Source organism: Tribolium castaneum, chromosome 1 (genome assembly GCF_031307605.1).
Source record: "Tribolium castaneum strain GA2 chromosome 1, icTriCast1.1, whole genome shotgun sequence".
Lineage (NCBI taxonomy): Eukaryota > Metazoa > Arthropoda > Insecta > Coleoptera > Tenebrionidae > Tribolium > Tribolium castaneum.
In genome coordinates this window covers 7778121-7798308 of record NC_087394.1, presented here as the reverse complement: position 1 = coordinate 7798308, position 20188 = coordinate 7778121, and the positions used below count along the sequence as shown (strand labels likewise).

The window sequence follows — 20188 nt, the reverse complement described above, 5'->3', positions numbered from 1 at the left end:
AATCTAAAAAATTATAACGTGCGATTATTACGAAAAGTATTGGTTTTGAAAGTTTGTCTTTTCATTTTTATTTTTTTTATTATAAAGTTTTCTTTCGTATGTAACACTGTTTTGTTGCACAATTGTGACCTTTTGATATACATAGGAAATACAAAAAAAAGTTTTTATTTAAGAGATGCACTAAAAAGTTAAAGATTATGGGAGTTATAATACTACGGCTTTACAGAATTACTTTGTTCAGTAATTAACTACATAGAATTGCATTGTCACGCAGATTACGTAAGTATGTGAAATTTTTATTCATTCCGACAACAAGAACTCTCCCAAATTTGGCTCGGAAAACATGAAACAGACAGCAAATCAAGTTAATAATTGAAAATAATCTGAGAAAAAACTAGTTCACAGTTCAATTTTCCCACCGGAAATCCTCCTCGAGTCGATAGTTGGAGGATTTAAAAAAATAAAATGTGTGAATAGACACAGAAAATAGGATGAGTGGAAAATGTGATAGCTAAATGTACTTAAAGGGATTCACAAGTCGTGTTACAGGAAATGGAAAAAGGTGAACAACCTCCAATAAACAACTGTGACTGATATTCGCTTGATTACTTTATTAATCGATTGATTGAAAGATAAAAGAATGTTGTTGCTTTAATTCTGGGTCATTAACTCATTACCCTCACACACATAGTTCGTAACAAGCAATTTTTCTTGCAGGTTTATAGTATTTAGGCGGATATTTTTAATAATGTCTCTACTGTACATGTACCGATCCATCACCATGTACGTCACGGTGCTACCAATCGCAAGTAAAACGTATTTTTGTTCACCAAAATCAAACGAAACGTCTCCTTTAACGATCGCCAAGCGAGTCCTTAGCCTCATGTCCGGGTTCGGTTTGTCCGTGAACGGTAAACACGTTTATTGCGGGGATTTTATCTACAGCGGCCATACAGTCATTTTAGTACTTAGTTACCTCTTCATTGCAGAATGTAAGTATACGCTACCAACTTAAAGAAAAAAATTCACAACAGTTGGTTTCAGACACTCCGAAAAAATTATATCCCCTACATTGGTTTTATTGGGTGTTGGGAATCGTGGGGGTTGTGATGCTTCAACTGTCACACGGACACTACACGGTGGACGTCATCATAGCGTATTATGTTACAACTAGGATTTTTTGGACTTATCACACACTTGCCAACAACGTCGGGCTTAAAGTATGTATTGTGTTGTGGACTAAAACTAGGAGGGTATTCATAAAAATTAATGAGAAAAAATGCATCGCTTGGTTCTACATTTTTCAAAACGTTGCGAAGACGGTTCAGGTTACAAAAAATAGTCTAAGAAATGCAAAGCGGTTCAAAATCGCTTATCGAAATTTTTCACTTTACTTTATATCGACAAAAAACATAAGATCTATCATCTTTTCTACTTTGGTTTTACAAATTGTTTTGTGCAACTCCTTTTAGTAAATTTTTAGGAGTTGTATTGGCAGTAGTGGGCTGGGTGTCATATATTATATTATTATCATATAACAGATTTTGATAAGTTAAACTGAACAAAAACAAACAACAAAAATAGAAAGCAGAAAGATAGTATATTACACTTGTTTTATAAGACTCAATTGTGGCACTCCTTCGTCGTGCTCCAAAACCATTCGTGCCACAACAAAACGTCTTATAAAACTCGTATAATAATGTACTATTTCGTCACAACAGCAAAATTGATTTAGAAAGTGCTTTAATCCAAGGATAAAATAAAAAAGCTAAGACTACAGACAGTTTGTTGGAATTTATACGAAGATTTGAATACTAGCCATAAATATTAAAATGAGCTATTTTACTATGATAAGTGGCGAATAATTTAGGTCTAAGCGCAACATGAACGTTGTTAGCTGCAAATCAAATGCGACTACTGATTTTTTTTATGTTTTAAATAAAATAACTTTTATAATCATGTTAAAAGTCAATTATTTTTAAAGAATTTTAGATGCAAAATAGAATATGGGTGTTCCATTAAAAAAAATGGTAGTGCAGTCGAGCTCATATTTTCTTTTGTTAAGCTGATAGAGTTCAATTTAAAATTATTGATTGGGGATTTTTTTGGAAATGGTTGGTTAGGATAAATTAATTTGACATAAAACACTTTTCAAGCTCGTCACCATGTTTCGATACTTTTAGAGGTCAAAAAAATAATTTTAAATATTAACAAAATTTTTTTGCTCCATTTTGCTCGTTTCTGAAGAAAGAATTAATTGTACAAAAATTCTTCAAAATACAAATTGAGGGCTAAAGTATTATAAAACTCAGCTTTTTGTAATATTTCGCTAGAAAAGCCCATTTTCCAGCTAGACATCTAATTATTTCGCAAAATTTCGTTAATATTAGGCCATAAAATCATCAAAATAGGCACATTTTTTGAGATCATAACAAAAAAATTTGATTAGTTTCCCTAATACCGTCTGGAAATTCACGAATTTGATGTTATTTTAGCTTATTTCCGCGATTTAGGGCGTTTGAATTTTATTTTCTGAGACCTAGCTCGTTTTTGATCGAAATTTCTTCAAAAATATACCGAAAAACTATTAAGTTTGGTCGAAAAATTTGTTAGTTTTATACTTTTTAATAAAGTAAATACGTATTTTAAGTTATTTATATTTTCAGTTTGTTATAAATAACATAGTGCACATTTGGTCGAATAAAACCATTCTTTTTCCTTTTCCGAATGTTTTATTACGGTTTATCTACAGCAAGTAAAAACTAACCGAAATCTACAAAATTGTTCCGGAAATTTTGCATTTTTAGAATTTTTTAACACGTTTTTGAGATAAACCAAGTTTAAAAAAAATAGGTGAAACAATAAATTTGATCTAAAATTTTAATTTATCTCGAGATTTTGCTTGAAGGGACGAAAAATCACCACTTTAAATCCAAAATTATATTCTTTTTGTCTTTTTTGAGCACGTTTTTCAGGCAAAAACGCAATTATTTTGCAAATTTTTTTTAAAAACAGACCAAAAAGTCACCAATTACACTAACTTCTTCAAGTTTTGTTGAGATAAACAAAAGTTTATGTAAAATTGGATGAAAAACAACCGAATTAGATCGAAATCGTTCTTATCTTATATTTGTTCAGGCCGACACTAATTTATTTGCAAGAACTTGTTAAAACACACCTAAAAAATACAAAATAGTTGAAAATTGAGTTAGTTTCTCGTTTTAAAATAAAATTTCATGAAAATAATCCGAAGAAACACATTTGGTCGAAAATTTGTTCTGTTTTGGAGTTAAAATTTCAACAAACCGAAAAATCACCAAATAGGAGAAAAAAATTACATAATTTTTGCATAGTGTTTAACATTTTTCACATCCAGAAATGGAATATTACCCAAAATTTTATTCAAACTAAACCGCAAATTCAACATAATTAGACCGAAATAAACTGTAGTTTTTGGTTTCTTCAAGTGGTTAATTCACGAAAAATTTCGCTAAAACTGGTTGAAAATCACCAAATTTGGTCGAAATTGATATTAATTTCACAAAATCACACCAATAAAATAAAACTGATATTATTTTGCCTGTTTCACTCGATTTCGTTCGTTTTTGAGCGAAATGTCTTCAAAAAACTATTAAATTTGTTCGAAAAATGTGTTATTTTTATACTTTTCAATGAAATAAACACGTGTTTTAAGTTATATTCTCAGTATTTTTTTATGAATCTTCGAATATTTTGATACGGTTTCCCTATTGTCACAATCTTGTAAAAATAATCAGAATAATCTCCCATAATTTTGTAAAAAACAAACTGAAATATAACAATATAACAAGAAATTTGAGCCAAAATCTCAGTTTATCTCGAGATTTTGTTTAATTTTTTCTTTTTTTGAGCACGTTTTCCAGTCAAAAACGCAATTATTTTGCAAAATTTATTAAAAACAGTCCGAAAAGTCACCAAGTTACACTAACTTTTTCGAATTTTGTTAAAAAAGTTACCTAAAATTGAATGAAAAACTACCGAATTAGATCGAAATCGATCTTATCGTATATTTTTTCAGGTGGACACTAATTTATTTGCAAGAACTTGTCAAAACACACCTAAAAAATACAAAATAAATGAAAACTGAGTTAGTTTCTCTAGATTTAACTCGTTTTAAAACAAATTTCGTGACAATAATCCGAAAAAACACAACATTTAGTCGAAAATTTGTTCTGTTTTTCAACAAACCGAAAAATTACCAAATTAAGAGAAAAAAATAAATAATTACATAATTTTTGCAGTGTTTAACATATTTCACATCCAGAAATGGAAATCTTACCTAAAATTTTATTCAAACTAAACCGCAGATTCAACATAAGTAGGCCGAAATAAACTAATTTTTTATTTCTTCAAGTGGTTAATAAAATACACAAAAAATTTCGCTAAAACTGGTTGAAAAATCACCAAATTTGATCGAAATTGATATTAATTTTACAAAATCACAATAAAAAATAAAACACATATTATTTTGCGTGTTTCACTCGATTTTCGTTCGTTTTTGAGCGAAATTTGTAGAAAATTAACTGAAAATCGACAAAATTAGGTCAGTTTTTTTAAAATTTAAAATAAACACGTTTTTGAATTTATTACCTAAATAAACCGCGCTAATTTGGTCAAAATTCAAACTAACTTTTCTCAATTTTTTCAGCATGTTTTTAATGCAGAAACGTAATTATTTGTCGCAAAACTTGTCAAAAATAAATCGTTGATAGCAAATTTTATTCTCACATTAAGATTTTTTTTGAATAATTTATTAAATTAAATTAAAAATAAAATTTAATAAAATGAAAAAAAATTGACAAAGCAAAAATTAAGCAATGGGCTTAATTTTTTGTTGTTCACTTATTTTATAAGTAGATTTTGTTTTTTATATTTTTTGTATAATTAGCATGAAAACACTTAATGTGACACCTAAACACAAAAAAATAAACAAAAACAATCACCCCTTATAAAATAAAGTAAGGACGAAAAGATAAAGTTCTGTGTAATACACTCAATACCTTTTTTATTGTTTTTCTTCTTTTTTATTTTTATACTTACAATGTACACCACATGTGTACTACTTTAAAAAAAATCGACCTGTTTAAGGATTTTTTTAATGCCTTATAACCAGTGTGAGGAAATTTTATGGGCGAAGGTTAGTGCATGGGCGCGCGCTTACAGTCAGATAAACCTTTAAATCGAAATGTTGTGGAACAGCTTGCATTGTTGATATAAGTTAGGAAAGAGTATTAAAAACTGTTTAGACAAAGAATTTTTTGTTTCAACCCTCGCGAAGGGGCTGAAAAGACGTTTTAGCTAAAAATTTGCAAACACCTAAAATTGGACACATTTCGCGTTTACATACTCATATGTTCCTTCTGGATAAAGCTAGAAAATCCGTTTTTTTTTTGCAAACAAATTTTCAATAAATGTAGATTTATACGTAGTTTAACAAGGTTGAGTTTTGATAAAGGGAAACCAAAAAAATTACATTTTCTTGTAACGTTGCATAATTGTGTAGTGAAATTTTTGAGATGCGAGAAAGTTTTAATTTAAAAGATAGACTCCCACATAATCGAAACGAAATAAAGCTAATACTTGAAATAAATTTTTGGTGCAAGAATCATTTCGTTATCTGTAAGACTCACCAAGTTATTGCAATTTAAAATTACTGCAAAATGCGCCTGAGGTGTAACCGAACTGTATTTCCCTCTGAAGCGTGTTCATCGCCTTTGATAACATTTCGAGAGCTAAAAATCGTAATTCGTAAATAATTAAAAAATAATTAATGTTACTTATCTATTAATATTATACCTTTACTTTTAACCGCCCTAACTCTCTGTTAATTTTAATAATATCTAAAAAGTCAAAAGAACATTTTTATCTCATGTACTTATTTAAAAAGCATAAAAGTGACCCAGTAGAATTAAATTACGAAATTGTAATTCATTTCAAAGTATTCTTTGGTGTGACATTAATATTTTTTTAATTATTTACCATTTTTAGCCCTTGAAATGTTTTCAACCACACCACGTTTCAAAGGGAAATACGCTGCGATTTCACCTCGAGCACATTTTGTAGATAACTAAATAATCCTTCTTTAAAGTCCTTTTTAAAAAAATATACAAATCGTAACGTTTCTGACGAATCAACAATTGTAGTTACAAGCTGGGGTACTTGGTTAGAAGCAAATTTCTAAAAATTTTAATCAATTAAAATCATTTGTTTATTGCTTTAAACGACGATGCACAAAGCATTAAACAATGTAAAACTTTAGTTTTAACCACAAATTTAGTTTCTCAACTTAATTTTATTGAAAACAATTTTTCAAATATTCCAACTACGATCAAATTTCTAGAAACGTAAAATTTAAAATTATCCATTACAGTTGAGAAATTTGAGTCTATGCTGATAGAGTTAAAATTTGTAGAATGGTCATTACAAGATAAATTTAATGCAAAAATTGACGCAGTTACTAGAAATCCCGATTTTCTAGTTTTAAAACAAATAGCGAATAATGTACCACCTTCGACATATTTTGCATTAGCACCAAACTTTTTATTTACTCCAGTAACCAACTGTGATGTAGAAAGATCTTTTTCGAAATTCAAAGATATTTTAACCGCAAAACGGAATCAGTTTTCGAGAATTTAGAAAGAATCACAGTTATTCAAGCGTATTTCTCAGAGAAAATGATTAAAATATTTTTATTTAGTTTTTAATTTTAATTTCCACTGGAATTAAAACGCAACATGTTCAAAATGTAATAGTGACTTACGCTCCCCTGTATTAAACATCTTCATTGGTGTCCGTGTAAGATTAAGGAAATGATGAAGTTATTTTTTAACGATTATGTCAAATTAAGTGCCTTGTCAGGGTTTGAACTAGCCAATCAGAAGCTGATATTAGCAACTATTTTAAAATTCATTCAGAAAATAATCTCAACAAATATACCGCAGTCTTAATAAATTAGCGACTATTTTATTGCCACAATTTTTCTTGGGTACTCCGTAATTATAATAAAACAATAATATTTATGTTTTAATTAGATTTTTGTAAGCGACCGGTAACATTAATTGTACAAACCCCAAGTAAACTACGCCAATGCACGCGCTGTAACGGACCATTTTATCGATAAATATGAACATCGCGAGAGCGCTACGACGAGTCGGCTGATCGGTTGTGGCCTCATGGCCACCCCATAAAATTTCCTCACACTGCTTATAACAAAGATATGATTTTTTTGCTTTACTTTTGGTTCAGTCTGTATTCTTGCTGAAGGAGCAATTTACAGCTAAACCATTCAAGATAGAGATTTTTTGAAGAAAGTTTAGTCCCCTGCAACTTTCCGTTTTCGCAGCGTTGTAGAATTTGCCCCGTTTTTTTATCCCTTTCTATTAGATGGACTAGTCACCTTTGTTTTACTTTTGTCTTAGTTTCTTGTTGTGTTAATGATTGTGATTTTTCAGCAACATTCGCCAAATAATTTGTTGGGCCGCGAGTGGTGGTACTGTTTCTTTCTGTATTTCGAAGGGAACGTTGGAGGTCCCATCCCGAGACAGTTCGACTGGCCCCTGCCGTGGCCTCGGCGGTTTCACTCGAAAAGTCGGGATAGTTAGTGCAGTGTGTGTTTGAAAAAGTGGTGGAGAACTTTATCAAATTTTATTATATGTGATAAAAATAATGTGTAGCGCCTTAAACTGACTTGCTCTTTATACATATTTATCTATTTACCTATACATACTGTTAGATCTTTCTGATATTTTTATTACATCAGTGTATTTCAGTGGAACAGCAGGACATAAACGGTTTTACAAGGGTGGGTTCATGATGTATTTTTTGAGTTGCATTTTCGGAACGTCTTTTGTATTTTAGTTAGGACTGCCGCGAGCAGAACACACGATTTAATAAGGAAACGAAATTAAAGCAAAATTGTGCCAAGTAACGTAAGAATCTCTGAAAAGTGAAAAAACTTTTTAATGTAATTTTCTTATTAAATCTTTCGATTGAATCAAAGTTCCATTTTTAATTTGTGATAATAACAGTAGAATGCAGTGTTTTTAAATGAAATTGTTAGCTAGGAACCTATTTTGTTACGAGTGTACAATGAAGACTACACTTACATATTTACAGACTTTGCGAAGGAATCTCCGATTTTTTACGAATATTTTCAAGTGAATTTTATCAGAATCTCGGTCGTTTTATACTCACATGTTCAGTTAATGACAACACTCATTCACGGTATTAATATCTATCAAGGAATTGGTGTTTCTTTGTGATAGAAGTTGGACGCAACTTCACCTTATGTAGGTAAAGAAATATATTGTAAGCTTTTAGATCTGTGAATATAATATTTTAGAGTGTCACTCTCTTGCCTAAAATAACCTCTTGAGATGTTCAAATCTGAGTTATTGTATTTTTTGTATGATTATGTTGTCGCTGTTTTGAGTTCGTTATTTGAAGGTAACCATTGAAACTAAATTTCTACCATTAATTTAGTTTTAGGTCTAAATAATTTTTATCTCACAGTTGTGATGGTTTGTAGTTGCAAAGAATACTATATCAATGTTGGTTTCATATTATACATTGTTGAAATAAACTGATATTTTATTCATTTTCTTTTATTTTGACTCCACTTTGCGTCGACAGAGACACCTTATTTTATTATTAATATGTTATGTTCCAGAAAAACCGCAATAAAATGTATGTAGTTTGAACAACTCTGGCGTAAAAAACACATTGAAAATTAAATTATAAATACGTGAAATATCGTTTCGAGTTTTTTTACTAAAACTTTGTACGTATTTTGATTATTTTGTAATAATTATACACAAGCGGTTCAGTTATGTGTATGTACAAGTTGTAACTTATTAGGAAGCAGTTTATTGTGTTTTTAAATTACCTGAGTTATTTCAAGAGAGTTTGTACCACTTCCGTATACCTATTTTTTTGAATTTGCATGTTCTTTTCAAAAAATTGGTAACTTTACTATTACTCATATTTAAACATCCGGGAGAGAAAACTTAGGTCTTTACTTCAGCGTTTTCAAATTTTGAAAAAAAACAAACCCCACATTTTGAAACTGCATTTGAAAAACGATGATTTTGTTTAGAATAAGTGAATTTAATTTGAAAAAATTCAGGTTTGAAAAACTTGTCCATATTTTTTGCTGTTTTATTGAATTTCCCAATGTAATAATAATAATATTTTATTGACAGTAGTGCTTATCTATTATATTATAAAAATTAACATAAATAAAAAAATATGGCAACAAAAAGTTAGAATAACTTGAAATCTATCAAATAAGAAATCCTAATATAAAAATAGATACAAAATCAAATTCTCCGGCATTTCAGTGCTTTAGTGAAAATTGGGTTAAATTCCCAGCTTTTTGGCAACACCGTGCGCTAGGATTTTAAATGCGCAAGCGTTGAAAAGTAGGAATCTGTTTTCGATTTCTTGATGATTTTTTTTATTGTTCCTTAAAATGCAATAGACATCTACAGCATTCATACTTCGTATAAAGTAATAACCGTGTCATTAGTCGTAGAAAGTGGCAAAATGGCATGTAATCTCAAAAAAAAATAATGTTAAAAAAACAAAAACTGCGGATGAGTAGGACTAACTCTGAAAAAAGTTGGTAACCACTAACCAGACACATTTCCTTCGGTAAAGGTTTTAACCTTGGGTAAATCATAACCGAGCACTGAAATAAGCCAAACCAAGAAATAAATTGGTAACCAGAATATTTTTAGTGAAATATCGGGCGTAAAACAACAAAATGAAAAGTACTGTTAACATAACATAACATATCTTTATTAATGCGAATACCATACAGGTTTGCACATGTCAAATAAGGAAGGTCTAATTTAAGTATTCACCTATGCTATAGAAAGTTAGTTGATAAGAATTTTCTTTATATCTTTTAAGAAAGACTGTTAGACAATTATTACAAAGGATCCAAATCTCCCAACGCTCTAATGAATCTTATTCTTTCTCCTATGGTCCAAAATTCAATTCTGTTTAAATCAATAATCGGCCATACGCAGTTTTATCCCTCTCTCTTCTGTTAACACCAACGGTTATCTGGGAAGCACAAAATTATGAATCTCAAGTAAAGATGGTTTTTTATTGTATTTTTCTTTGACTCGCTGTAACGGTTTTTTCAACGAATTCTTCAGCGAAAACTATGACAGTTGTAGTAAAAGACATTGTTGACCTTCTGTGTTGAAAAACCAACTGAAATAATCTCACTTCTTCTGCTTGAATTTTTTAGCCTAATACGTTTTTGCTCCTTTGTGCAAATACAAAGGCTAATAAATAATAATTCCAATTAATTTAGGGTAATATTTTATCTAGTGGTAATACTTACCTCAAATTCATAAAAATAAAAAACACAAAAATGCAATTAACAGAATAATTAGTGTTGTGGAATTGAGTATTCGATAATTGCTTTTCATTTGAAATGAAATGAATAACAAAATTCTAATAGTGTTTGTAATAGATAACAAGTGTTGACTTCAAGAAAATGAAATAATGAATTTCTTAATTAAATCTTAAATGTCTATACTTGTTTGAAAGAACAATAACACTAGAAACTAAATTTTGTCTTTTACTCGTGAAGCACTTTAATAAAAGTAAAAGAGCAAAAATAATTTTAAAAATTTAAAGAATTTATTCACATGTTCTTTCACTCTTCTGGAGATAACTTTGTGTTTGAAATAATACCAATTTTTCGTAATAATTCAACTTATTTACCTTCTATCAGATCAAACAGAATGTCTTACCTTCCAATTATACAGGGTGGTCCAGCCTAGCTCCCGTCTTCTGTAGCTCCGTTATTATTAAAGTTGGAGTTTTGATATTTTGTAGATGTTATTTGTACTGTAGGATACATTTCAGGAAAATATTTTTGATTATACAGTGTCCCAAAATTGGTATGACGTCATAATAATCAAATTTTTTTAAATGGCATGCTATTATTTTTTGTGCTCATTATGATACCTTTTTAGCTTCTTACATGTCCCTAAAGTTTTTTTTCAAATCGGTTCAGGGATTACTGTTAAAAAAAATTAAAACCAAAAAAATTGGTTATACGCTTTTAGTTTTAAGAATAAAAAAAAAATAGAAACGGTGCTCATTATGATACCTTTTTAGCTTCTTACATGTCCCTAAAGTTTTTTTCAAATCGGTTCAGGGATTACTGTTAAAAAGAATTAAAACCAAAAAAATTGGTTATACACTTTTAGTTTTAAGAATTAAAAAAAAATAGAAACGGTGCTCATTATGATACCTTTTTAGCTTCTTACATGTCCCTAAAGTTTTTTTTCAAATCGGTTCAGGGATTACTGTTAAAAAAAATTAAAACCAAAAAAATTGGTTATACACTTTTGGTTTTAAGAATTAAAAAAAAATAGAAACGGTGCTCATTATGATACCTTTTTAGCTTCTTACATGTCCCTAAAGTTTTTTTCAAATCGGTTCAGAGATTACTGTTAAAAAGAATTAAAACCAAAAAAATTGGTTATACACTTTTAGTTTTAAGAATTAAAAAAAAAAATAGAAACGGTGCTCATTATGATACCTTTTTAGCTTCTTACATGTCCCTAAAGTTTTTTTTCAAATCGGTTCAGGGATTACTGTTTAAAAAAATTAAAACCAAAAAAATTGGTTATACACTTTTGGTTTTAAGAATTAAAAAAAAAATAGAAACGGTGCTCATTATGATACCTTTTTAGCTTCTTACATGTCCCTAAAGTTTTTTTTCAAATCGGTTCAGGGATTACTGTTAAAAAAAATTAAAACCAAAAAAATTGGTTATACGCTTTTGGTTTTAAGAATTAAAAAAAATAGAAACGGTGCTCATTATGATACCTTTTTAGCTTCTTACATGTCCCTAAAGTTTTTTTTTTCAAATTGGTTCAGAGGTTACTGTTAAAAAAAATTAAAACCAAAAAAATTGGTTATACACTTTTGGTTTTAAGAATTAAAAAAAAATAGAAACAGTGCTCATTATGATACCTTTTTAGCTTCTTATATGTCCCTAAAGTTTTTTTCAAATCGGTCCAGGGGTTACTGTTAAAAAGAATTAAAACCAAAATATTGGTTATACACTTTTGGTTTTAAGAATTAAAAAAAAATTTTTTGGCAACGTTATTGCTACATAAGTGTTAAACAAGGTTTAACAGACTCATTAAGTAAGTTTCATTGATTTGTGTTACTACAGAGTGTTTATAATTTATTTTCAAACTTTTTAAACTTTGGAGCTTTTTATTTTGCTTATTTCAAATGGCAACCCCTGTATATTTTTATATCATTCGATGCAGAATTAAAAAACAAACATTTTTTCTTATTACAATCCTAACGTAAATTTTAAAACATTCGTAGTTATTTACAAAAAATTTGTTTTTGCTGCTATTTTATTAACAAATTTAATGAATAAAAATCGAAGATGACTCCAACCCTCGTTATTTTGATATCATTCGATGCGGAATTAAAAAAACAACATTTTTGTTATCACAACCATGTTGCGTATCCTAACACTTTCGGAGTTATTTCCCAAAAACCTTAACCATGTTTGACTTTTTATTATTAGTCAGTTTTAAAAGTTTGAAAATAAATTATAAACACCCTGTAGTAATTCAACCTAACTTAATTAATAAATCTGTTGGACCTTGTTTAACACGTACCTGGTAATAATGTCATCAAAAAACCACTGCTTCTATTTTTTACTAATTCTTAAAACTAAAGGTGTAAAACAGATTTTTTGGTTTTTATTTTTTTACAATAATCCCTGAACTGATTTGGACAAGTTTTTAGGGACATGTAAGAAGGTAAAAGGTATCATAACGACCACAAAAAATAATAGCATGCCATTAAAAAAATATATTATGACGTCATATTTTTTGGGACACTCTGTTTAGTCAAAAATATTTTCCTGAAATGTGTCCTACAGAAGCTACAGAAGACGGGAGCTGGACCGAACACTTTGTATTTAAAGGACGACCGCTTTAAAATCGTCGACCTTGACCAAATAAATTCACAATAATATTGGAAATATTTGCACGAAAGCATTTAGCAGACACTGGGTAACAAAATGCGTCATTACTTTTTTCTGTCGCTGTACGACTCTTGAAGGACAAATCAACAAAACGCAAAAGTTTTGTATTGATACACATTTTAACCAACTTTCTACATGGATAGCGATTCCTCGTCGTATTACGCAACGACTTACAGTGAAGATGAAAGAATTGGTAAATTAATACTGTGACCTTCACCTAATCTTTTGTTTTTTTCTCGTAGAAAAGGCGTTGCAAGCAAAACGGAGAAAACTAGCCCAGCTTGAACACGCAAACAGTTTGGGAAGGCAAAAAACATTTGGACAGTTTGCCGAATCCGAACTTGACATCTTCAGGTTAACAGGCCTCAAGTTCCACACATTCCGACACTCGAAAATCAAATTTTCTTTCCATCCGGCATCAGTCACAAATTTTGTCAATCAAAATGTCAGATTTTACGTCTCTCTGAAGTACGCAGGCAGACACTGGAGGCTAAAACGGGACTCACTCCCAGCCAATTTCAAATGGAAAATATACAGTTTGTTTTATAGTCGCAACTTTTTTGAAATTGATGATGAAAATATCCTCGCAACTTTACTCAAAATTTACGAACTACTGGTGTTGTGGACACAGAAGGAGGAACAATATCGGGTGGACAAGTTCCAGGTTTGTGTGATTTTTAAGTTTTTTTTTTTTTCTATTTTTTATCATTACTATTAGAGGTTCAAAGAGGGTGAAGACGTGGAACTGGATTCTGACGATGAACAATTTTTTTTGAGCCAAAGTGAACGGAATGAACGCCTTTACAAGAAAACGAAAATACTCCGCCGTATGATACCACCTAGGACATAAATAATTAATCAGTATTAAAAAAACTTAACTTTACAATGCTGTAGTATTAATTGTGGCCTCCTTGATGGAAATTGTTCGCACAGAGAGATGGAAAATCTCTCTCCATCAAGGAGGCTATGGTATTTATTAATTATTATTATATGTACTATTTATTTATTTATATACATATTTATACACTACAAGGTGATTATTTTCCGACCTGCATTAGAAAGTTTGTAACTTTTTATGTAAATAAAGTATTGAAATTTTCTACAAGATTTGAAAAAGGCAAGAATAATTTTTGAATATAACGTTAGTTTCAACCTTTATAGGAAACTTTTCGCCATATCAAAGTGAAATTGAAAGTATTCTAATTCTTGTTTTTCCTATTTCACGTAAAACTGTCTGAAGATTCCAAATCTGATTCTACAATTTTTACTTTTAGGGATTTTAATTTTTCTAATCCTACCTACCTACCAAAAATTGAAATATAGAAATTAATCTAAAACGACTTCTGGCACTTTTAACTATTTTATTTTTTAACTCGTGAGGCAAATTTGTGCAAATTATAATCCGAATAAAACTGCTTGGTCAAAAATTTTATCTACTTATCTGCCAATTAACTAATCATCAAGATCACATTATAATAACTAAAAATTAGGGCCAGTAGTATGCGTAAAATTGTCTGGATTCCAAACCTGTCTTCATTTTTCTTCTACGTTTCTCACTTTTTGAGATATTGGCAAAATATAGTCGATTTTAATTTTTCCAGTCTACCAAAAATAAAAAAAATTCAAATGTATCTACTCGTAAAACGACTTATAGTCCTTTTGCCACTTAATTATATTTATTTTTGAGCCAAACTGTGTGGCTATCGCGTCACTACTGTTCAAATAAACCAAATGAACCAACTTGGTCAAAGTTTTTATTTTCTTATCTCCCAATAAAAGTCATCAAGCTCATAATAACCAAAAATTTATGTCAAAAGTATGACTATTTGACGTAAAATTGTCTGAGGTTTCCAAATCTGTCCTCATTTTTGTTCTATTTTTTATTTTTCTAGGTAATGGACGAAATATCGGCAATTTTAATTTTTCCAATCTACCAGAAATTAAAAAAATAGAAATTGTTCTACTTGTAGAATGAATTGTAGTTTTACTGGTTAATTATACTTTTGAGCAAAATTTTGTGGCAACTGAGTCAATGTTGTACAAATAAACCGAATAAAACAACTTGGACAACATTCTTATTTTCTTATCCGTCAAAAAAAATCATCAAGAGCACAATAATAAAACACTTAGATCAAAAGTATGCCTATTTGACATGGAATTTTCTAGGGATTCCAAATCTGTCTTTATTTCTGCTCTACGTTTCTTATTTTTTGAAATACTGGACGAAATATGGCTGATATTAATTTTTCCAATCTACCAAAAATAAAAAAAAAATAGAAATTGTCTACTTGTAGAACGAGTTGTAGTTTTAATGGTTAATTATACTTCTAAACAAAATTTTGTGGCAACTGAATCAATGTTGTGCAAATAAACCGAATAAAACAACTTGGACAACATTTTTATTTTCTTATCTGTCAAAAAAAAAATCATCAAGAGCACAATAATAAAACACTTAGATCAAAAGTATGCCTATTTGACATGCAATTTTCTGAGGATTCCAAATCTGTCTTTATTTTTGCTCTACGTTTCTTATTTTTTGAAATACTGGACGAAATATGGCTGATATTAATTTTTCCAGTCTACCAAAAATTAAAAAAATTGAAATTGATCTACTTGTTACAGGATTTTTGCCCTTTTTACTACTTACTTATATCCTCTTCTGAGCAAAATTTTGTAGCAATCGAGTCAATATTGTGCAAATAAAACTACTTGGTCAAAATTTTCATTTACTTATCACTTATCAGCCAATAAAAAAATTATCAAGATCACAATAACCAAAACATTGTATCAAAAGTATGCCCATTTGACGTAGAATTGCCTAAGAATTTCTAATCTGTCTTCATTTTTGTTCTTTTTTACTTTTTTTGTTACTTACTTTGTTATTTTGTTTTTGCTACTTTTTCAGATATTGGATCTATCAAAAATTTAAAAAAATTGCAATTAATGTACTCAAAAAGGCTTTGTAGCATTTTTACTTCTTAATTATCCTCTTCTGGACAATTTTTTTAGTAATCGAGGAAAAATTTTGCAATTAAAACAACTTGGTCAAAATTTTTATTTACTTATTTGTTAGGTAATAAATAATCAAAAATTCTGACCAAAAGTAGTTAACATAAAATTGTCTCATTTAATTAGAGGCATAGTTTTCTTCCAAAAGTTACTCGATTAAAATGAGAATAAAAAACTAAAGCTGTTTTTCGAAATTAAATAAAAAACTATAAAAACTTCTTTCCATTACCGTTCAAAAATAAAATTTCATTTGAAAAAATCATCACTGTCAAAAAAACATACTGGCCTTGAGATTGACAGTTTTAGAAGAAAAAAGAAAAATTTTTAAACCTTTGGTTATCAAATGCAAAAAAAAACTATTTACTTATTGCAGAGTACAAAAGTTGGGAGTTATTTATCTTTTTTCCAATATTTTAATTGGGTAATAAAATGCTAAAGTGCAACATATCAATTTATTTATTTATTTAAAACTAACGAACAAAAAAACTAGTAATGTTTGATGGGGGCAAAACTTTGGATGACTTCAACAATGGTGACAACTTCAGCCATAGCGCCAGCACCAGTGTCCCCACACATTAGAGTCTTTTCAATAACAGGCACTTCTTTATAACCCCACGAAATCAACGTACTAATCTGAGTTGCAGTGAGCGGGTGTTGAAACATTTTGGTATTCATAGCGGGACAAAAAATTAATGGCTTAGACAGTTCCCAAGCCCTAGCAGTACAAGTTAAAAGATTATCACACAATCCCTAGAAAAACACAATGAAAACAATATTTACTTAATGAATTATTCAATACGTTTGCAATTTTAGCCAACGTGTTTGCGTCCAAAGGAGCAATAACAAAAACATCGGCCCATTTGCTCAATTCAATGTGCAACACTGGATCCCCTCTTTTAGTCCACCCAGCCCACTCGTCAGAATCGCTGAACACTTCCGCATCAGGATGGATGTCCTTCTGATCGAAGAAGTGTTTAGCGCGTTCAGTGACTACAATGCGAATCTAAAACGTGGTTTTTATTTTTTTTAATGGAATATTTGGGCAGTACTTTAATTTGGAGATGCTGCAAGCCTAACAAACTATTAACCAGAAGTGGCAGCTTTATTGTGGCCACGCTGCCGGTGCAACCTATTAGAATATTGACCATCTTACTCCAATTCCAAGCCCAGTTTCTTCCACTCTTCCCTTGCCATTAGGTTGTTTTCCATACGACAAGCCAAGTAGTCGCGAGCCTCGACTCTGCAAGCGGAATTGTCGTTGTTGTTTACGTTCAAACACTTCATGTAATTTATCATCAATTTTCGGCAAACACCGTCATGGTCTAGTGGAAAACTTCCTTTCTCTGGAGGGGTCGGCGTGAAGGTTTTTTGGCCAAATGTCATAGACGACATTGAACAAGCTTTAAACTCGCTAATTCGTCTTGAATTTGTCTTTCATTGGATTTGCAAAAAATCTAACCTCAATAATTTTGACAACTTGACACTTTATAGAAAGGATTCCGCCCTTACCGACATCAGTTCTAAACTGCAGCGTCACGTAACAAACTGCGGTGGAACTAAAACCACTGGCGGGACATTTAAATACGCCTTTAAAGCATGCCTCGTATTTTGAAATTTGTACGCTTTGTTATTTATTTGAAAAAATCGGCGCAATTTTCAGATGACTATCATCATTATTATTATAGAACTGGGTGGTGAACCAAAGTTATTTTTTTTAATGGAACACCCTATATATTTTTGCATAATTAGATTCTACGTGAAAAAATACTAGCACTATTAGCTGTTTCAAAACTATAAAAACGCCAACGTCGCATTTTCTCTCAAAATTGGCTGTTATAAATAATTTATGCACTTTAAAAAAATAACAATTTTTATTTCACTAAGTGGAAGAACATTAAATTTTGCAACGATCTGTCTGAGCATTTCCTATACCTATCTGTGATTATTTTCAAGTTACGTTGGTTTATTTTGACATTGCCCGAAATTCCTTACTATAGCCACAGATATTTTTGCACAGTTTGACAAAGAAACATTTCTCACTAATATTAAACGATAAGTTCTGTTCAAAATTTTGCTTTCCTTTCCTTTAAAACAAAATAAATTCCTTGAATTTGAATTTGAAAAACTTTTTTCAGCTCTTTTTTCCAATTTCCAACACACTGAAAGAAAGATATACTTAGGTTTTCATTTTTGAGTGTCCGAATACAATTTGAAAACCTCTAAAAAATCAAAAATACCAATTCAAAAATTTTCAAAAAAAACTACATATGTATTGAAAACGACTAAATTTAGAAAAAGCTGATAAAAACTGCCTCAAAATAACTCGAGTTACCCAAAAATGCAGTAACAAACATAGCATTCCATTTAGAATAACAAAGTTGATAACAACTTCCGGTATAACCGGACGTGCTGCCATTTTGAAAATATTTTCATTGATTAGTAGCGATTAAGGTTGTATACAAATTTTCAGATGACTATCATTATTTTTATAGAACTGACTTCCAATACATTTTTAATTTGGGGTGTAAACGGAACAGCCTGTATAAGCTATTAATTTTTTGAAGTGCATAAATAATTTTATATGGTAGCGCTCAGCTCCGTTTGCGTGTGCGTCATCTGACATTTCTCTCACTACGTTTACATAGCAGGAGTGCGTTCATAAAGATACTCTGAGTCTACTCTAGGTCTATAGTCGTTCATAAAGCCGTCCAAATGAACGTGCACAAATTGTGCGACTGTTCATAAATTGTCGCGTGATATACCCAGAGTGTTCGTGAATCGCCGTGCTCAAAAGTCCGGCGTTTTTCACCGGACATGCGCATTCGTATTTGGTTTGACGCTGTCAACCATTTGACACCTTGTTGATGTTTTTGCGGTTTTTGCACTACCTGCTCTGAATTGAATTTGCATACAAGAACTTTTTTCATGGGCTATGACTGTTATTTTGCGGTCACTTATTCTAATATAAAAGTGTTCAAACTATTCCAAACATTAGATTATAAAATTAAAACTATGAGTAGCTGTGAGGAAAAGTTAAAACAGGTGTTCACTGAAAACGGTGAACCTTTGAAAACCGATGAAGGCTATTTGGTGTTTCAGCAGCAGGCAGGTAAGTCAGCTTAATGTCTTGTTGGTAGTGTACTACCTAATTGTGTACTTATTGTCGCAGATGGCTGCCTTGTCATTGTGGAAAATAATGATGCTGGGTCTGCTTCGACTTCAAATTCAGATAAAAGAACGGCTGATAAAAGAATCAAATGGTGCCATAATGCAATTATCAACCTAATTGCATTTCGGAAAGAGTTGGACCCGGAATTTCGTTCAACAACCCAGAAAAACGAAGTGGTTTGGAAAAAACTTGCATCGAAAATGAAAGAAATGGGTTTTATGTACACTTCGGTACAATGCAACGACAAGTGGCGCTATTTAAAAAGTAGATATGCTACAAAAAAAGATAATATGGGCAATAGAGGAAGTGGGGAAGATCGAATGGATTTTGAATATTTCGAGAGCATGGATGATTTTTTGGGAAAAAAGCATTCTATATCACCAATTGCGATCGCTTCCTCATCGCGAGGGGATACCAGTAAGTTACTGCTGACTGCTGCTAAAATAATAACGGCTACACAATGCGTGTTTATTTTGTTACTACAGTAAAAGTTGTATTTAAATTGTTAACTACTGCTTTTTAGTACCCACCGATGTGGAGGAGCAAGATTTGCCTGAAGAGGCAACGCCCCCCAAACAATTAAAAGTTAAAAGTAGAATTAGCGGCAGTATTAAAGGTAAAAAAACACCGATGCAAACAATTATAGATACAATGAATAAGAATGTGGAATCCCGAGAAAGTAGACGCACACAACGTCATGAAGAACTATTAGCCTTACGTAGACAATCGTTGAATGTATTTTCCGATAAAATGGATGCTCTTATTAAAGCAATAACTGCACCAAAAGAAGAGAAATAATGCTTTTCAGTTCATGTTTGTTTTTTTCGTTTATTACTTGCGATTTGTGACTGACTATTAAAATAAGAGTTTTTGTTTTGTTTTTGTATTTTATATGAATATGTCTAAATACTAAATATAATTTTGTTATT

The 20188-nt window shown here is 30.6% G+C and overlaps 3 protein-coding genes, 1 long non-coding RNA gene and 1 other non-coding gene across 21 annotated transcripts in view; 3 read left to right on the top strand and 2 right to left on the bottom strand.

Moving 5' to 3' along the window:
* LOC657306 (phosphatidylcholine:ceramide cholinephosphotransferase 1) overlaps positions 1 to 8633 on the top strand; it is a 57151-nt gene extending 48518 nt beyond the window's left edge. For all 16 annotated transcript variants that reach the window (XM_015984686.2, XM_015984687.2, XM_015984688.2 and 13 more), the window contains 3 exons: positions 718 to 992; positions 1045 to 1220; positions 7491 to 8633. In XM_015984686.2, the coding sequence (XP_015840172.1) occupies positions 718 to 992; positions 1045 to 1220; positions 7491 to 7640 (601 nt within the window). In that variant the 3' untranslated portion in view covers positions 7641 to 8633. The remainder of the gene's footprint in view (positions 1 to 717; positions 993 to 1044; positions 1221 to 7490) is intronic.
* A 4516-nt stretch (positions 8634 to 13149) lies between these two features.
* LOC103312382 (hypothetical protein) lies at positions 13150 to 15054 on the top strand. 2 transcript variants are annotated; one of them, XR_010335544.1, is made up of 4 exons: positions 13150 to 13274; positions 13324 to 13745; positions 13800 to 14050; positions 14974 to 15054. It is a non-coding gene; the product is annotated as a hypothetical protein (transcript). The 2 variants fall into 2 exon arrangements; XR_010335543.1 differs by lacking the exon at positions 14974 to 15054 and having other exon boundaries at positions 13800 to 14113.
* A 1474-nt stretch (positions 15055 to 16528) lies between these two features.
* Ppcdc (Phosphopantothenoylcysteine decarboxylase) lies at positions 16529 to 17275 on the bottom strand. Its single transcript, XM_962369.3, has 3 exons — positions 17140 to 17275; positions 16890 to 17093; positions 16529 to 16840 (listed from the first exon to the last, which is right to left on the bottom strand). Exons 1-3 carry the CDS (start codon positions 17236 to 17238, stop codon positions 16577 to 16579), a joined length of 567 nt encoding a protein of 188 aa, XP_967462.1. The 5' UTR covers positions 17239 to 17275; the 3' UTR covers positions 16529 to 16576.
* On the bottom strand, positions 17240 to 17588 carry LOC103312375 (uncharacterized protein). Its single transcript, XM_008192871.3, has one exon. It carries the CDS (start codon positions 17480 to 17482, stop codon positions 17240 to 17242), a length of 243 nt encoding a protein of 80 aa, XP_008191093.1. The 5' UTR covers positions 17483 to 17588.
* Positions 17589 to 18731: 1143 nt separating this feature from the next.
* On the top strand, positions 18732 to 20187 carry LOC135266313 (uncharacterized). Its single transcript, XR_010334267.1, has 3 exons — positions 18732 to 19199; positions 19260 to 19676; positions 19783 to 20187. It is a non-coding gene; the product is annotated as an uncharacterized LOC135266313 (long non-coding RNA).
* The last annotated feature ends 1 nt before the right edge of the window (position 20188 follows it).

Excerpts from the sequence above, each read along its gene's own strand:
- Ppcdc (XM_962369.3), bottom strand. The coding sequence starts at position 17,238 with ATGGTCAATATTCTAATAGGTTGCACCGGCAGCGTGGCCACAATAAAG. Across the intron at positions 17,094-17,139 it reads TGCAGCATCTCCAAATTAAA|ATTCGCATTGTAGTCACTGA; the intron begins GTACTGCCCAAA and ends ACCACGTTTTAG. Across the intron at positions 16,841-16,889 it reads CGTTGGCTAAAATTGCAAAC|GGATTGTGTGATAATCTTTT; the intron begins GTATTGAATAAT and ends GTGTTTTTCTAG.
- LOC103312375 (XM_008192871.3), bottom strand. The coding sequence starts at position 17,482 with ATGTCGTCTATGACATTTGGCCAAAAAACCTTCACGCCGACCCCTCCA.